This window comes from Notolepis coatsorum (genome assembly GCF_963971535.1).
Source record: "Notolepis coatsorum genome assembly, chromosome: 1".
NCBI classification, from domain to species: Eukaryota; Metazoa; Chordata; class Actinopteri; order Aulopiformes; family Paralepididae; genus Notolepis; species Notolepis coatsorum.
This window is the reverse complement of record NC_140165.1, coordinates 300,177,074-300,195,115: the sequence shown is the minus strand read 5'-3', so window position 1 is coordinate 300,195,115 and position 18,042 is coordinate 300,177,074. Positions and strand designations below refer to the sequence as shown.

General features: G+C 41.1%; 1 protein-coding gene across 1 annotated transcript; it reads right to left on the bottom strand.

Moving 5' to 3' along the window:
* Positions 1-13,586: 13,586 nt before the first annotated feature.
* Positions 13,587-14,537, bottom strand: LOC311225420 (odorant receptor 131-2-like; the record flags this gene model as incomplete). The annotated part of the gene is made up of 1 exon (XM_084310693.1): positions 13,587-14,537. One exon carries the CDS (start codon positions 14,535-14,537, stop codon positions 13,587-13,589), a length of 951 nt encoding a protein of 316 aa, XP_084166819.1.
* Between the last annotated feature and the right edge of the window lie 3,505 nt (positions 14,538-18,042).

The following is an 18,042-nucleotide window of genomic DNA, read 5'->3' as shown; positions in this document are numbered from 1 at the left end:
ACCTGGAGTGTTCGATCCACATGACCAGTATGTAAGAAGACGATGGCGACAAGTACAGTATCTCTCAGATATTTTCTGGAAAAGATGGGTACGTGAGTACTTGCCCTTGCTTCAAGAGAGGCAAAAGTGGAACCAGAGGAAAAGGAGTTTGGCAGATATTGTGGTCATCATGGACTCTTCAGCTCCTCGTGGGTCCTGGCCACTTGGCAGGGTTCTGGAGGTCTTTCCAGACAAACAAGGTCTGGTGCGTTCTGTGAAATTGCAGACTAAAAGTAGCACCATTGTAAGGCCGGTGACAAAACTGTGTTTGGTTCATGAACTGTAGATGCACTTAATCCATAACATGTTTTGTCTCTTTTTTGTTTTGTTTATTTATTTTTTGAATTGTTATGCCTACCTGCCTTAACAATTAGGGGCCGGTATGTAATGGCCAAAATGGATTTAATGTGCAGTGGGGTTGGCACTTCTTTTATTTAAGCGTTAGGTACACCTGTATGAGGGAGGAGTTTTGACCCGGAAATGGCAATGTTTTTTGACCGCACGCACAACGCACAACGCAGGTCACAGGTCGCTGTTTGAACATGCTGCAGGGCGAAATGTTTCTATGTAATTAGTTATTGTATTCATTATTATTTAATCAGTTTAAGGAACAAAAGCTAAGACATTCTGTTTGCACGGTGAAGGAAAATAAATACCATTTTCCAAGTAAAGCTGCCTGCATGTATCATTGGGACAAAGGACTGTTTGGTATCAGACCAGACAAATAGAACGGTGCGTCAGCCAGTCCATCTACGATTCTACGGGATCAAACTGCTCAGTAGCTCTGTATAGACGGGAGCTCCTTTAATACATATCCTTCTATTTGATATAATAATAATAATAATAATAATAATAATAATAATAATAATAATAATAATAATAATAATAATAATAATAATAATAATAATAATAATAATAATAATAATAATAATAATAATAATAATAATAATAATCCATAACCAAAACACTCATATGGCCCTTACAACGGCCCCTAATTGTGTCTACACAATTACAAAACAAATAACATGGTCAGGTGAGTGTTCATTATAGCCGGCAATTCTTCTTTGATTCCAGTAGTAGGCAAAGCTTATTGATTGGCCTCTGTAGCACATTGGTCTTGGTTTTCACTCTGACACTTCGTACTAAACCTTTGTCATCTGGAAAGATTTCCACGATCCGTCCGAGCGGCCAGGGTTCCTGGGCGCTGTGTCGTCCACTATAATGGATATGATAATGTTCATTCGAAAGTCCATATTTTAGTCTTCTGGACATTCCACAAAATAACAAATCTTCAAGTCGATGATTAATTCATAACTTATAATAGTCCATAATAAATTAAAATGCCTTAATGATGCATGTTCCATTGTCTTAATGATGCATGTTCCATTGTCTTAATGATGCATGTTCCATTGTCTTAATGATGCATGTTCCATTGTCTTATTTGGGTATTATTGTCGTGTGATACACCAATACATCATGTTCACATTCTTGTGTTTGTGTTTCCTTTTCTCAAGTCAAGACCTTAGCTTACTCTTGGTCAGCCTCTCCCATACCCTACCAAAGTGGGCTGCAAGGGGGGGGGTTTAGAATCCACAATCCACTTCACTCCAGAGTTTGCCATGGTGGTGCCTTGGAATGATGATGTGAATCAAACACCACTCATGTTGTCTTCTCTTTCTTTCTTTTATGATACACCCTGTAATGGAGTATGTACCAGACATGGCCATCTTTCCTGCTTAGCTCTTGAAGAGGTACATTCTCTGTGCTCTTAGATACGCCAGTCTTCTCTCTGCTCTTAGATCTTCCAGACTTGTCTTTGCTCTTAGATCTTCCAGTCTTCTCTCTGCTCTTAGATCTTCCAGACTTGTCTTTGCTCTTGGATCTTCCAGACTTGTCTTTGCTCTTGGATCTTCCAGGCTTGTCTTTTCCTTCCACCACTACTCTTTTCTTGTTCTTTGTCTTCTTGGGCTTGCTTTTCTTGACCTTCTTGTCGTTTTCGGTCTTGATTTTCTTAGGTTTGAAGTCGATTTCTGCTACATCATCTCGCTCCCTCTTCAGAGACTTGTGGTGTTCAGGAGAGTGGTAGAAGTCTTCTTCAGGCTCAGACTTCACATTCACACATGGAGAACTGCCAAAGCCATTCTCTTCCTTCTTGATCTTGCCGTCAAGGGACTTCACCTTCTCCTCCTTTTTCTTGTCCTTGTGCTTGTCCTTGTCCTTATGTTTATCTGTGCTGCCATCTTTGTGCTCTGCATCCTTCCTGAGCTTCTTTTGCAGGTGTATGAAAACCGGAGTCACCTGTGGCTTGGTGGCGGCTGTCTGCTGCTGTTTCAGCTGTTGTCTTTGCCGCACCCTCTGCTGCTTCTTCAGCTGGGCCTGGCTCACCGCAGGCTTCGGGGTCGGTGCCGTCTGGACCGGGTTCTTCTGCTGGTTCTGCTGAGCCTGGAGGACCAGGCTCTGGGCTAGCTTCAGCTGGTTCTGCTGCTGCACCAGCTTCTGCTGAGCTAGCTTCTGCTGAGCTAGCTTCTCCTGCACCAGCTTCTCCTGAGCTAGCGTCTCCTGAGCTAGCGTCTGCTGCGCCAGCTTCTCCTGAGCTAGCGTCTCCTGAGCTAGCGTCTGCTGCGCCAGCTTCTCCTGAGCTAGCATCTGCTGTGCCAGCTTCTCCTGAGCTAGCATCTGCTGCTGCTGCTGTTGTTGTTGTCGTTGTTGTTGTTGTTGTTGTTGTTGTAGAGACACAAGGTAGGCCCTCTCCTGTTGAAGTTGTCTCTGCAACCACTCCGCCTGCCGCTGCTCCTCAATCCGTTTACGCTTGTACTTCTGCTCTCTCTCCGAGTGCCTCCTCTCCTCCTCTCTTCTCAGCTGCTCTTTGGCCCATGCAGGTTTGTCACTTGGGTTGCGCAGTCAGTACACCCTGTATATTCCGATAACGCTATATATAAACCATGCTGCATTCATTCAGAAGGAAATACCTATTATTCCAAATGCTATTTATAGGGTTTTGACCATAATTACACTACTGTTGCTATTTTACAATTAACTATAATGAATTACGGGGGTCATACAGAACACGTCAATGAACGAAAGCTTATTTCCGCATTGAAACTAATGCATGAAACTGATGAGAGCATATGCCGTCCGTCTGCAGTATCCATATACTACCGCCGGGCGCCAGGTACGCATGCCCTGAGCTGAGCGTAAATATACGCACAAAGTCAAGCACACGTTCAAATTGATAAGTCACACACTTTGCTTAGAAATGATCATACGCACGGGTTATGCACATATCTGTGCGTACGCAACGTTGATAAATGGGGGCCCAGGAATCATGAACAACAAAAAATGCAGCACTGTCCCTTTAAGGGCGAATTACACTAGAGTCCATGAATCATGAAACAACAAAAAATGCAGCACTGTCCCTTTAAGGGCGAATACACTAGCGTCCAGGAATCATGAACAACAAAAAATGCAGCAGTACACAGGAATCCTCCTGGGGAAAATAGAGAGCGACAACGAGGTCTCACACCAACAACGAGGAGCCACGGAGAGAGAGAGAAAAGCACACGCACAAGAATCCTCCCGGGGAAAATAGGGAGCGACACGACGTCTCACACCGGAGACGCGGCAGTACGCGGCACCATACGGCAGTAGATGGCATGGCGTCTCACACCGGAGACGCGACAGACTAGTAGGTGGTAGTGTACAGATGGCACGACGTCTCACACCGGAGACGCTGCAGTAGATGGTAGCAACAAGACGATCTGTTATCACAGGCCTAACCAAAGGAACAGCAGTGAATTAGCACTCTCCACAAACACCATATGCACAATCCTTCACATTGGGATCGCAGATGATGGTATCTCAGGGCTGGGCGATATGGCCTAAATATGATATCACGATATTTTCTGACCTTTCGGCGATACACGATACGCATCACGATGTTTTTCTTTTTTTCCCCAAAATTCATTATGAGGCTTACCAAGACAGTATTTGAGTTTGCAAGCTAACATTAAAGACAAAATAAAATACCCATGCATTTAGCATTTTTATATTATATATTAGATTTAGATTATTGGATTATTAGATTATATATTGCATATATTTAGCAATGAGATATTATATGATTTAGATATGAAATATGATGAATTGAAAATGGGGGACCCTGATGTAAACAAGACGAAAGTCTTTCTCTGGTCTGCATCCTCCAGTCCGCTGTTGACTGTTGTTGTATTGAGCTGTACTGTATTATTTGTACCCATGCTGCAATCTTTTAATAACGTTCTCATTCATTCAGTCGGCAAACAGAATCATTTTGATTGACAGTCGCGTCTGCCAATTACGTCACATCGCTTGCACCCGCCCTGCTGTTCTTAGCACCAATCGGAAAGCGCGTATTTATTTTTTACTTCCGCCATTGGAGAGCTCAATGACAATAACAATGGCAGCTCGCCGCGGCCGACGTTTAGCTTTTAGCTCCGCAGAAGGACTAAACGACTGGAGGCATAATGATTTTACTTCAACGGATGTTATAATAAAAGCCTTTCCATACATCTGTCTGATTGAAAACGTTATTAACAGACCGCAGAATGGGCACAACTGAGTCAGCACGGGCTGAGATATGAACGAGCTTGCTATATCTAGGTCGACCTCGGTCGGCACTATGTAAATACGCTGATGTTATTGAAAGTGTAACTATATAGAGACCTCTGAACAGGTCCTGCATTATTATTATTATAACGTTAATGCCACAAAACGAATGCCTTTGTTATCATAAGTAGTCACTTTTGATGCAGTAGTGTGTGTGTGGGGCGGCGCTGTTCAAAAGTGTCAACGTGTGGACCAGATTGACGCGACACAAGCCTCTTGGGCAAAACATCACGATATCCACGATACGTTTAAAAAGTGTATCGTTAATGAACTGTACCCGATATTTATATAATATCGTCATATCGCCCAGCCCTAGGTATCTGCCATCTTCTCTACATCTTTAGTGGACAGAAGCCCACTACTGAAAAGGCTAGTAGACATGAACTGCAGGTTCTCGTGCGTCTTGCACTGACATGTTTCCCTGTCAGCTTCAGTTGGTGCTACAACCCAAAATGGCCAAAATGCCTCCGTGATCTCATATGTTGACAGTCAGGTACAGTACTGCGCCTGGTTGAAGAGCCTCAAGCACTAAACAAAAGGTCGGTGCAATTAGATATAGCAACATGGAGATACGTTGAGGAATCTATCTGGACAGTGTAGACAGAGACAGACAGAGACAGGCAGAGAGATTAATGTAACGAAAACCTTAAATGGATTGAAGTGTATACTTACCTAAAATGTAGACAAGTATTGCAATGAATTACAGTTATTAAGACAATAGAATGCCTGAAACATAATACAAAGTATCCTATATTACCTGAAATCTTGTCATACTTACTTGAAACAAAATTGAAGAATGTGAGACAGACAGAGATAGACAGAGACAAACAGAGAGAGACAGACAGTTAGAGACAGAAAGAAAGGCTGACAGAGACAGACACAGACAGAGATAGGTAGAAAGACAGATGGAGACAAACAGAAAAACAGACGGACAGAGACAAATTAAGAAAGACAGGCAGACAGACAGAGACAAACAGAGAGAGAGAGACAGACAGACAGACACAAAGAGAGACAGAGAGAGAGACAGATAGAAAAGCAGACAGAGGTAGAAAGACAGACAGAGACAGATAGAAAGGTGGACGGAAACAGACAGAGATAGAAGACAGACATAGAGACAGAGAGTTGTATGTAAATATGTTGAAAGTTGGCTGTGGATGTCCGAAGGTCATAGACATTGTTGGTAATTCCACCCTGTTAGGGTCCTTTCCACCCTGTTGAGTTCCTTTCCACCCTGTTAGTCACTTTTTTTTTCTTTTTTTTAATAACTTAACATGTTAAATGTTAAATGTTTTACATATTTTTATGTTAATTTGCACAGTTGAAAAGGATCAACAGCATACATGTTTTTTTATTAGGCAAGATTGTTTAATTATTTACCATTTTGGGTAAATTGGCTACTTGGGCTCAAGCCCTGAATGTTTTCTGAAAAGCCCCGAATCTACTTACAAATAAAACATGGAAATATGTTTGCACCAGATTTAGCAGAAGCTAATTTCCATCTGTAGTCTATCCAACTGCTAACTGTATTTGAGTGAGTTAAGTCTTGGTGTTATGGTAGACTCAGACCTAAGCTTTAAATCACAATCAACAAGTTGACAAAAACATAATTCTTCCACCTTAGAAACATAGCTAAAGTACGGCCATTTATAAATCAAAAGGACGCTGAAAACCAGATCCATGCCTTTATCTCAAGCCGACTCGACTACTGTAATGCACTCCTTACCGGCCTCCAGAAAAAATACGATGATAACCATTTTATTGCAATGCACTATTGCATTATTTAATTCTATTTTACTAACTATTTTATTGCACTGCACTATTTTACTTTGTATCAGTGATAATCAAACCTTAAACAAAGATGCCTATTAACACTTTCAGCGCCAGATGGCGCTGTTTACTGTTACTGTTGAAAGGCCAGCGCCTTTTAACATGGGGATACATGGCTGTGTTTGCAGGCCTAAAGCTATATTATATATTATAGCTATGGATCTAATAATATAGTCGATTGTCATTGAGTTTCTTCCAGTCAAGATGCAAAAAACAGATAATTTTTCCATCCATACATTTCCGTTTTATACCGTTGTGAATATGAGTGTAGTTTCAGGGTGGTCTGGTGTCATTTCCAAAATGCTTCGTAATGGCAACGTGTATTCTAGTAAACGCGTTATCATTTCTTCCCTGGACTAGCTACTGTTCTCAAATCAAATTTAGATTATCGGTATTATGTTTCATCATGGATGCATGAAGGGGGGGGGGGCCCTCTATGTTTTGATCGCAACCAACGGAACACACCACACACACACACACGCCCCGATCAGCATGAAGGAATTTTTGGATCAACGCAATATTGATACCATATAGTCCTTATCTTGACCAGGATCTGTCCCGAAAAGAATATTCCAATTATCTGATCACCATTCCAAGTACTGATGTCGATCAAGGTGCCAACGTAATCCAGCATTGAACATGAACCCGACCCTCGTCGATGCATGCGTTATAAGCGTTTGGCTTGACCGAGTAGTTAGACCCCGCCCGCAGGCCGCAGCTCGGCCCAGACACCAAGCCACATCGTTTCAAATGGAGTGCAATAGCGGCCTCAAGGCGTTAGGCGGCGGTATTGGACTTTTGAGATCTCAGACCCATCCCCAGTGATAACACAGGCTGCCGGCATGTCTTTATGAATGGAAATATCGAATAAAAGAAACAACGATGAAAACCCGACTATACTATTTTCGGGGGTCCTGGCGCTCAACGTTCGGCGAGTTAACCCTAGATCTTAGATCCTAATATGAAAAACGATGTGATTTAACCCATTAGAACCCACACCCATTTCTCCTTCGAGGAAAATTATGAGGGGCATAAGACTGACTAAATAGACTACAAAGAACACATTTCTGAATTTATTTTCAAAACAGCGCCCCCTAATGGCAAAGATCTGAAATGTTACATGTATGTCACATTGGGCATTAATCATTAAACGTATTCCTAATTCCTATGTAGTGCACTACATGGCACTACATGGTACTACATGATACTACAGGGTACTACAGGGTACTACATGGCACTACATGGCACTACATGACACTACAGGGCACTACAGGGTACTACAGGATACTACATGGTACTACATGGTACTACATGGTACTACAGGATACTACAGGGCACTACAGGGCACTACAGCGACCCTCTCTGCGCCGCCCCTTATCTCCCTGTCTCCGGCTGTCCCTGAGCAATGACCGGAGTGTTGAATGTCCCGTGACTAAGACGGGGAGGACGTGACCCTCTTTGCGCCGCCCCTGTGCCTCAAATAGATCCGCTATCAGCTCTATCTTTAATCTCTCAAAATGTTCATTTGCTATCGCTATTAGCTCTATCTTTAATCTTTCAAAATGTTCAGTTGCTATTGCATGCACTCATCTGTGTTTCACTACACACATGAGTGCATGCTTACCAACTGTCCGTCTGCAACACTACTATCACCAACATCTAAGAAGGGAGATCCCCCCTTGAATGGCCCTTCTAAGGTTTCTCTCCCCCACACTGCCTGTGGAGCTTTTTTCCCTATTGTTAGGTTTTAGTGAGTTTTTCCTTACCTTCGCGTGGGGTATGTCTGGGAGTGCTTGCATTCTTTCATTTATTTGCATTTATCTTAAATTTTTTGGACCTTATGGTGTTCTTGTTCTGTTCTTGACTTATTGTTATGTTTTCTTCTTGACTTGTTTAAAGAAGACCTGTACGGCCCATGGGGACATTAACGTGTGTTGTCGGGCCTTATAAATAAATAAATTTGATTTGATTTGATTTACAGGGTACTACATGGTACTACATGGCACTACAGGCCACTACATGGTACTACATGGCACTATATGGCACTACAACATGAGCCATGGCGTCGATGATGACGTCGATGATGATGAAGAAGATGACGACAAAGCGAGCGCGCCTCATGTTCCCTCCAAGGAGTGGATGGTGGAGGGTGACCTGATGGGTCCTACCCAGAGACTTTCTCAGAATGAATATCACAACAATGGTGCTGATGATGTTTTTACTAATCACTGTGTTGATTTCATCTCCAAGGTGTGCGAGCACAAAATACATAAACCCCCCCTTGAACTTCGCAAACCGTGGTCGGAGTCCAGAGGAAAGGACAGCGATGAAGAAGAGGACAGCGATGAAGAAGAGGACAGCGATGAAGAAGAGGGCAGCGAGGATGAAGACGAGGAAAATGATGATGAGAGAGAGGCATCAGATGATTCCACAGATGAAGAGTGTACTGGGAAACCAGATGATGTGCACGACTGCAGCTCCTCAGAGAATGAAGCAGAGGAAGAGGAAGATGCACATAACAAAACCACTACTGACCCTCCAGTGTTTAAAAAAAGAGCTCCCAGAAGCAGGACAACAGCAGTCGCAGCCAGTCCAAAAGGGCTGACCAAGCGGCACCGTCCTGAAGAGGAGAAAGACGGCAGCATAGAAGTGCATCTCCCAAAACTTAGCTCTACTCTGCAAGGACCTGCTGAGGACAAGAGTGATGAAGGAGAGGAGGACAGTAATGAAGACGAGGAGGACAGTGATGAAGACGAGGAGGAGGACAGTGATGAAGACGAGGAGGCCAGTGATGAAGACGAGGAGGAGGACAGTGATAAAGAAGAGGAAGACGATGGAGTAGAAGAGGTGGACCAGTGGCCAAGCCATACTGCTAAAACAAGATGTGCTGCCCCTGCTGGTCGAAGCCGGCATGTGCTGCCAACAACCTCTCATACCCAAGCCCCTCAGTCTCACACTGATCTACATCAAACAAGCATAGAAGTGCATCTCCTAAAACGTAGCTCTACTCTGCAAAGACCTGCTGAGGAGGATAAGAGTGTTGGAGGAGATGACAAGCCAACGGGAAAGAGCAGCACCAAGATAGAAGTATCAGAAGAAGTGTGGGATTCATATCAGATTGTAGATTCTGTGGAGGATGAGCCAGTAGATGATTCTCTGACCACTGAGTCTCAGAGAGGGAAGAAAGACAGAACATCTAAGAAAGATGATACAACTTCAAAAGAATACGAGAAACGGAGCAAGAGTTTTGACATCACTACAGGAGCCTCCGACAATGAAAACAAAGACAAAGAAATGGAAAAGCAACTACCTGAAGAAGCTTATCAAGTGAAGCCCATGGAAGCCCATGGTGTTACCGAGGCCGGTTTCCAAGAGGAGAAACTACAAAAGACGACGGCGTAAGGAAACCTGGGAAAGAATGGCTGAGACTTCCCAACGACTTACCGCCTACAGTCCTGACGACCCTGATGGAGAGTCACAACCAGTAGACATTGGCTATATGCCTATCAGAGCTATAGGGCTCTGTTGAACTTTGAATAGACATTGGCTATATGCCTATCAGAGCTATAGGGCTCTGTTGAACTTTGAATAGACATTGGCTATATGCCTATCAGAGCTATATGGCTCTGTTTGTTAAAACAAAACAAAAAACACTTTGAATATTATTATTAAGTTACCTTGACTGTTATTTGAATCACTAATTAATTTGTTCTTCCCATGCACAGGGACAACAAGCGAAAACCAGGACCCAGTCAAGCTTCTTCGTGTTTAGAATTATGATTTCATATTGATTATTATTGAGGACATTGACATTGATTATAGATTGTGTCGGTAGCTTCTTTGCTATATATATAATTTTGTGATTTAATGCACAATTAAGGGGCCGGTGTGTACAAGCAGAAACCGACTTGGTGGATTTATATATTATTATATTATTATTATTATTATTATTATTATTATATATATATTATATTATATATTAGAACCATACACTGTTTGGTTACCATACACTAGTGTCTTATTTATGTTTGGACACTAGGGGGCTCACCACCCATTATAGCCCCACTTCTATAAGTAGCCATAGGTGATCACTGTAATCTCATGCACCTGGTGAGGTTTTACCTTCACACCTGTCTCACTGTTGGAACTGACCACGGAGCAATTGATGACAGTTCTGTTTAACCCTTCATTCACTATCATTTACCTTTGGACAACAATAAACCCTGTAAACCGTAAGAGGAGCAACTTTGGACATTCAATTCATTCAACATCACAACTTTGGTACAGCGTGAAGAGGCACATTAGCGGGTGCATCGTGGACGACTGTCAGCACACCCAGGAATGACAGTCGGCCATTACAGGGTACTACTACAGGGTACTACATGGCACTACATGGTACTACAGGGTACTACAGGAAATGCTATAAAAAGGATATGAACCGATTAAAAAACAATCCGTTTTGACAATGTTGACTGCAAACAAGTCATTGATAAGCGACGGGCAGATTAGACACATAGCCATAATTTAAAACATAGATTATGCGCTTTTAACGCTAACATTGAAGTGGATGATGGCATTCAAGGGGGTAAAAAGGTAAACAAGGCTGGCACTGATAGTGTTAAAGGGTGTGAATTTAAGTGTTCTCTAGTGCCTTTTGTCCGCTTTAAGGTGGTGGTATAAGTTAAAGGTTGTGGTGTCGAAGTAAAAAAAATACCTATCTGGGCTAAGCCCCGGATCTCCTACAATCCTAAATCCGCCCCTGCTGCATACATGTGATTGTTCTGAATAATAAACAAATGTTCTACTCCACAATTATTGTTTAATTATTATTAAAATAAAACCATATTTATGATGGAATAAGGGACACATAACATACAGAAACAAGCATTTCATCATAAAATATTCTGTATTTTATTATAACAAATAATAAACAAACTTGAAACTTGAACTTGAACATAAGGTATGAAAAGCTAAGTATTGTTGAATATTTACATTATTAAGACTTTGCAATAGCTATGTATATGTCCCTAACATGGTGGAACTCTCTCACGGTCGATGGCTGAACAATCCACCCATAATTATTATTATTTAAGTGATTGAGCTCTATCAATACAAGTACCTGAAGGTTAAACATGTTATTTACCTGATATAATTCTAAAAACGCAGAAAAACGAAGATCTTTTCCCCAAAGGTTAGCACATTGAAAAGTCACCAATAGCCAGGAATGACCCATTTCAGAGTGTATTGCTATCCATCAGAGTGTATTGCTAAACATCAGAGTATATTATTATCCATCAGAGTGTGTTGCTAAACATCAGAGTGTATTGCTATCATACAGTGTATGCTATCCATCAGAGTATGCTATCCATCAGAGTGTATTGCTATCCATCAGAGTGTATTGCTATCCCTCGGGTGGTACGCTATATCCATCAGAGTGTATTGCTCTTCATCAGAGTTTATTCTATTGCTAAACAGTTTTTGTATGTATGCATATATTTATCTTAATCCTGTCCACAGACTTTAGAAAAGTCTTCATTCATCAAACCAAACAAAAATGGGATCAGTCAGCAAAGACCTACAAGTTATATGATTTTGTCAAAAATCCAACCTGTACATAAGCACAGGGATGTTTATATTCAACACAGTCCTTCTCATCACAGGTCAACAAAACTGAATCAAAACCAGGCCTATAGTCACCACCATCATTCATTCATTCAGACCTTTATTTATACTTGAAGAAGGCAATTGAGGTTTCCCTCATTTACAACGCTGTCAGGATTATAGGCATTATTAATAATAAGAAATCAGCTATTCATAATTATTGTATTATTGAATAAATAGGACAAAAACACAAATACAAAGACAAATTGAGAATCTGAATTAAAAACAGCCACAGACCACTAGGAGATTTCTAATCATGTTTTTAAACTGTCCATAATGTCAGTGGGGTATTGATTTCTTTGCGTGAGTTAAAGATCATTCCACGAAACTGGGGCATTAAAACAAAAGGCTGACTTTCCAAGTTGAGTCTGTACTCTGGGGACCTTAAGGACAAGCCAGTCAGATTGGGCCCATAGTTCCAATCTGAATCTTACATAGAGTTACTGTGTTGGATGATCATACTGTAGGCACGAGACAGAAGTACTAGTGCACCACGGTATACTGCAAATATGCATAATTATGTATATTCAGATTCAGATTCAGATTATTTTATTGTCACAGACTAGTTAAACATTTTTTTACATACATTCAGAAAAACGTGAGATGCTTGTATTTCCAGGATCCTCAATCGTAGTAGATTTGTAAACAACAATACACAACGATCTATACAAACTATACAAAACAAGGTAGGTTTTTCACAAGGTGAAAAACAGAAGATAAATGAAAAAAGGAATTATTCTACAGTGTAAGTAGCAGCAGTTTGTGCATGAAATAAGTGTGCTTGTGTGGTGTGCTTGTGTGTATATGTTGAAATGGTTTACTATGCATGTTAATTTTCTGATTGCAGCTCATTCCATTCATCAGGTTTCAAAAGTGTTTAATCTATAATCAGTTTTGATAGCATATCAAACCTCAATATTTTTCTTTTAAATGGGTTCCACCGTACTTGTTATGTGATCCTACCATGATGCTCTTTTAACAGGAAATGCATTAGTATATTAAACGGCAATATAAAATCTAAGAGAGTGAAAGAGTATACTGTAGCTCTGCCTCGATTCACGTTAGATTTGAGCAGTCGTCTTGACATCGACAAATACACTCAACAAAAGCCATTTACTCTTGCGTTGTGGACATAACTGTAGTGCTGATGAAAAATGGGCTAAAATTCAAACATTATTAAGATAAATACAAGTACATGTCATACGCTGAAGGAATGTGAATCATTGTTTTAAAAACTATTCAACAAAAAATAAAATAATATATAGAAATCCTAATTTTATAAGACTCAAATGATAATCCCCAAATTAAAGTGTTTAGGGTTAAAGTTGATTGACTATCTGGTCAGGAATAATTCATGAAAATTATTCCTGCAGCAGGATTTCCACTCCCCGACAACAGAAGATCAGAGGCCTAATTCATTTACCAGCAATAACTGTAGACATTCTCTTATTAAGGCCACAGAAGGCATAGTATCTCAATGCAAAGAAAAACTTTTCATCTCGTAGGCCATATATGAGAGGACTCAGACATCTTGGAGCGAGGATGAATGTTATATAGTTGGCATACCTGACTTTGTGATACAGGTTTAAATCATACTGTAGGATAGCGGCTTCTATGAGAGGACACCACAGGGTGATGAGACAGAGAAGCAGCTGGAAGGAGTGGAGAATCACTGTTTTGAGACCCTTCCCCGTAGACTTTTTACTCTCCGCTGAAGCCGTTTTTGCAACCTTCATTATTTTAACATAGGAGAACACAATGATGACTGCCATGATTAGGAAATAGAGTTGACTTATAGCCATCCTAACGTGATCATGCCAGCGTTCAATGATGAGCATCTCCACGGAGCAAATACTGTTCTGTGTGTAGGCGCTTTGGCTGACTGCGGCAAAGAAGATGAATGTGGTGACGCTGGTGGGCAGGGAGCCCAGGAAGTAGATGAGGAGGATGCAGTGCAGGGAGCTGCGTGGGGTGCACAGCTCTCCATGCCGCAGGGGCATGCAAATGGCAACGAAGCGCTCCAGGGTCATGACTGCTAAAGTCACAGGAGTGACAAAGCCATACGTACATGACAAAATAAAGAAGATCACACACAACCAAATCGGCATGGGAACACGAAAGAAGCTCAAGATCAGCAGGATGTTAGTCAGGATCAAGTAGCAGGAGTCACTCAGCAGTGTGTTAGCGAAGAAGATGTACCGCATATTTGTGTAAAAGAAGTCCTTCCTGAAGAATGTCACAATGAGTACAAAGTTGATGTAAAGGAAGACGGCGATCAGAACCTGTACTATAATGACCTTGTAATGGATCTGTCGCCTCCCGGAATAACCGCCACCACCCATCTGGGCTGAATTGTTGTCAGCCATGTATTTCTCTGTAGCAACCAAAGACATAATGTTAAGTGAGGCAGCATTTCTCAGTCACTGAAAAAGGTTCCAAAAAAAAAAAAAAAACATTTCAAGAAATCTATATCATTAACTATAATGCATCAGTAAAGACAATCTGAAATCCTGAAAGATAGGATTTTGTATAATCCAATGCTGAGTTGGTTTGCAGTGGTTCAGATGTGACAACAACCCAGCAGATAAAATAGACCAAAATAGAAGAAGAATCAAATAAGTGTATATTCTTGTGTGCTCTGTTGCACTCTTGTGAGAGAGTGCTGTCCATGAAGATTTTATAGGAGTGAATACACCTTTTCTCAAAGCAATGTCGTCATCTCCAGTCTGCAGTATTGCACCTAATAGGCCAGCTATATTTGGATACAGTCTACTACTGGAGAGGGGCTAACCTCAAAATAGTTAATACAGTACATAATTTTCTTTATAGTAAGTATACGCTTCTCCAATTTCCAAGTGCTAAGCATGAAACACTTGAACAGATATATACAGCATAAATGCTGAAACCTACTTTGGGTGCACTGTACTAATGGTTAACTAATGGTATCAACCCAAAACTTGTTGCACCAAGACGGACAGAGACAAATTAAGAAAGACACAGGCAGACAGACAGAGACAAACAGAGAGAGAGACATAGACAGACAGACAGACAGACACAAAGAGACAGAGGCATAGACAGAGAGAGACAGATAGAAAAGTGGACAGAGATAGGTAGAAAGACAGACAGAGACAGATAGAAAGGCGGACCGAAACAGACAGAGATAGAAGATAGACATAGAGACAGAGAGTTGTATGTATTATGTTAAAAGTTGGCTGTGGATGTCCGAAGGTCATAGACGTTGGTAATTCCACCCTGTTAGGGTCCTTTCCACCCCGTTGAGTTCCTTTCCACCCCGTTAGTCATCTTTTCTTTTTAAATAACAACAACTATGTTAAATGTTTTACATGTTTTTATGTTAAAATGACCAGAGTAGAGGATATAAACAACTTACCACTCTATTAAAACACTTGGGGGCCCACATGTGGGCCCTCTTGAGGACGATTTGCCCACCGGCAATTTGGCGACCTCTAGCGTCTCCGTGTGCATATTTTTTAATACAATATATATATATCGAATTAAAGCCCTATGTGTGAGATGCATCCAGCTGCAGGACCGCAGAACACGACACTCTCAGGACCGAAGACACTCTCAGGACCCATACGAGGCTCCTCCCACTAAGACACTCTCAGGACCCTCGCTCCCATTGGCTGATTTGGGTCACGTGACCGTCCCACCCAATGGCTGAATTGGAGTATTGCACCGTGCGGGATGCGTCTATACTTTCCGTAGCCGCATTTCTGGCAAGACGCTCTCTGATTGGCCGACACCTGTTTCTACACTGGTTAAGCTTAGGCACTCTTTCGAAGTTGGTTAAGGTTAGAGTTTCTCTTATAGCGTGACGGCAAGTTCTTTCGACGGTTAAGCTTAGGCACTCTTTCAAAGTTGGTTAAGGTTAGAGTTTGTCTTAGAGCATGGCAATAGAACGCCAGGTAGTTTGCAGGCTGTTCGACGCGGAAATGGGCAAAGACACAGCTCGTCACGCGATTGGGCAACAGTGGCCAATCAGAGAGCGTCTGCCAGAAATGCGGCTATGGAAAGTATAGACGCGTGCAGGATTGATTGATTGATTGATTGAAAACTTTATTAACAGATTGCAGAATGGGTACAGTGACCGTCACAGGCCCGGATTGATTGATTGATTGAAAACTTTATTAACAGATTGCAGAATGGGTACAGTGACCGTCACAGGCCCGGATTGATTGATTGATTGATTGATTGATTGATTGATTGATTGATTGATTGATTGATTGAAAACTTTATTAACAGATTGCAGAATGGGTACAGTGACCGTCACAGGCCCGGATTGATTGATTGATTGATTGATTGATTGATTGATTGATTGATTGATTGATTGATTGAAAACTTTATTAACAGATTGCAGAATGGGTACAGTGACCGTCACAGGCCCGGATTGATTGATTGATTGATTGATTGATTGATTGAAAACTTTATTAACAGATTGCAGAATGGGTACAGTGACCGTCACAGGCCCGGATTGATTGATTGATTGATTGATTGATCGATTGAAAACTTTATTAACAGATTGCAGAATGGGTACAGTGACCGTCACAGGCCCGGATTGATTGATTGATTGATTGATTGATTGAAAACTTTATTAACAGATTGCAGAATGGGTACAGTGACCGTCACAGGCCCGGATTGATTGATTGATTGATTGATTGATTGATTGATTGATTGATTGATTGATTGAAAACTTTATTAACAGATTGCAGCAGTGACCGTCACAGGCCCGGATTGATTGATTGATTGATTGAAAACTTTATTAACAGATTGCAGAATGGGTACAGTGACCGTCACAGGCCTGGATTGATTGATTGATTGATTGATTGATTGATTGATTGATTGATTGATTGATTGATTGATTGAAAACTTTATTAACAGATTGCAGAATGGGTACAGTGACCGTCACAGGCCCGGATTGATTGATTGATTGATTGATTGATTGATTGATTGATTGATTGATTGATTGATTGATTGATTGATTGAAAACTTTATTAACAGATTGCAGAATGGGTACAGTGACCGTCACAGGCCCGGATTGATTGATTGATTGATTGAAAACTTTATTAACAGATTGCAGAATGGGTACAGTGACCGTCACAGGCCCGGATTGATTGATTGATTGATTGATTGATTGATTGATTGATTGATTGATTGATTGATTGATTGATTGATTGATTGAAAACTTTATTAACAGATTGCAGAATGGGTACAGTGACCGTCACAGGCCCGGATTGATTGATTGATTGATTGATTGAAAACTTTATTAACAGATTGCAGAATGGGTACAGTGACCGTCACAGGCCCGGATTGATTGATTGATTGATTGATTGATTGATTGATTGATTGATTGAAAACTTTATTAACAGATTGCAGATGGGTACAGTGACCGTCACAGGCCCGGATTGATTGATTGATTGATTGATTGATTGATTGATTGATTGAAAACTTTATTAACAGATTGCAGATGGGTACAGTGACCGTCACAAGCCCGGATTGATTGATTGATTGATTGATTGATTGATTGAAAACTTTATTAACAGATTGCAGAATGGGTACAGTGACCATCACAGGCCCGGATTGATTGATTGATTGATTGATTGATTGATTGATTGATTGATTGATTGATTGAAAACTTTATTAATGCAGATAAAACTGAGATGTTAATTGTTGGCCCCCCAAACCACAGAGGCCTGTTTCAGGACATCTCCCTCAACTTTGATACCTGTCATGTATCCCAGAGCTCCACCATAAAAAACCTCGGAGTCATTTTTGATTCCTCCCTCTCATTTAATGCACATATAAAAAATGTCACCAAAATTGCATTCTTCCATCTTCGTAATATCGCAA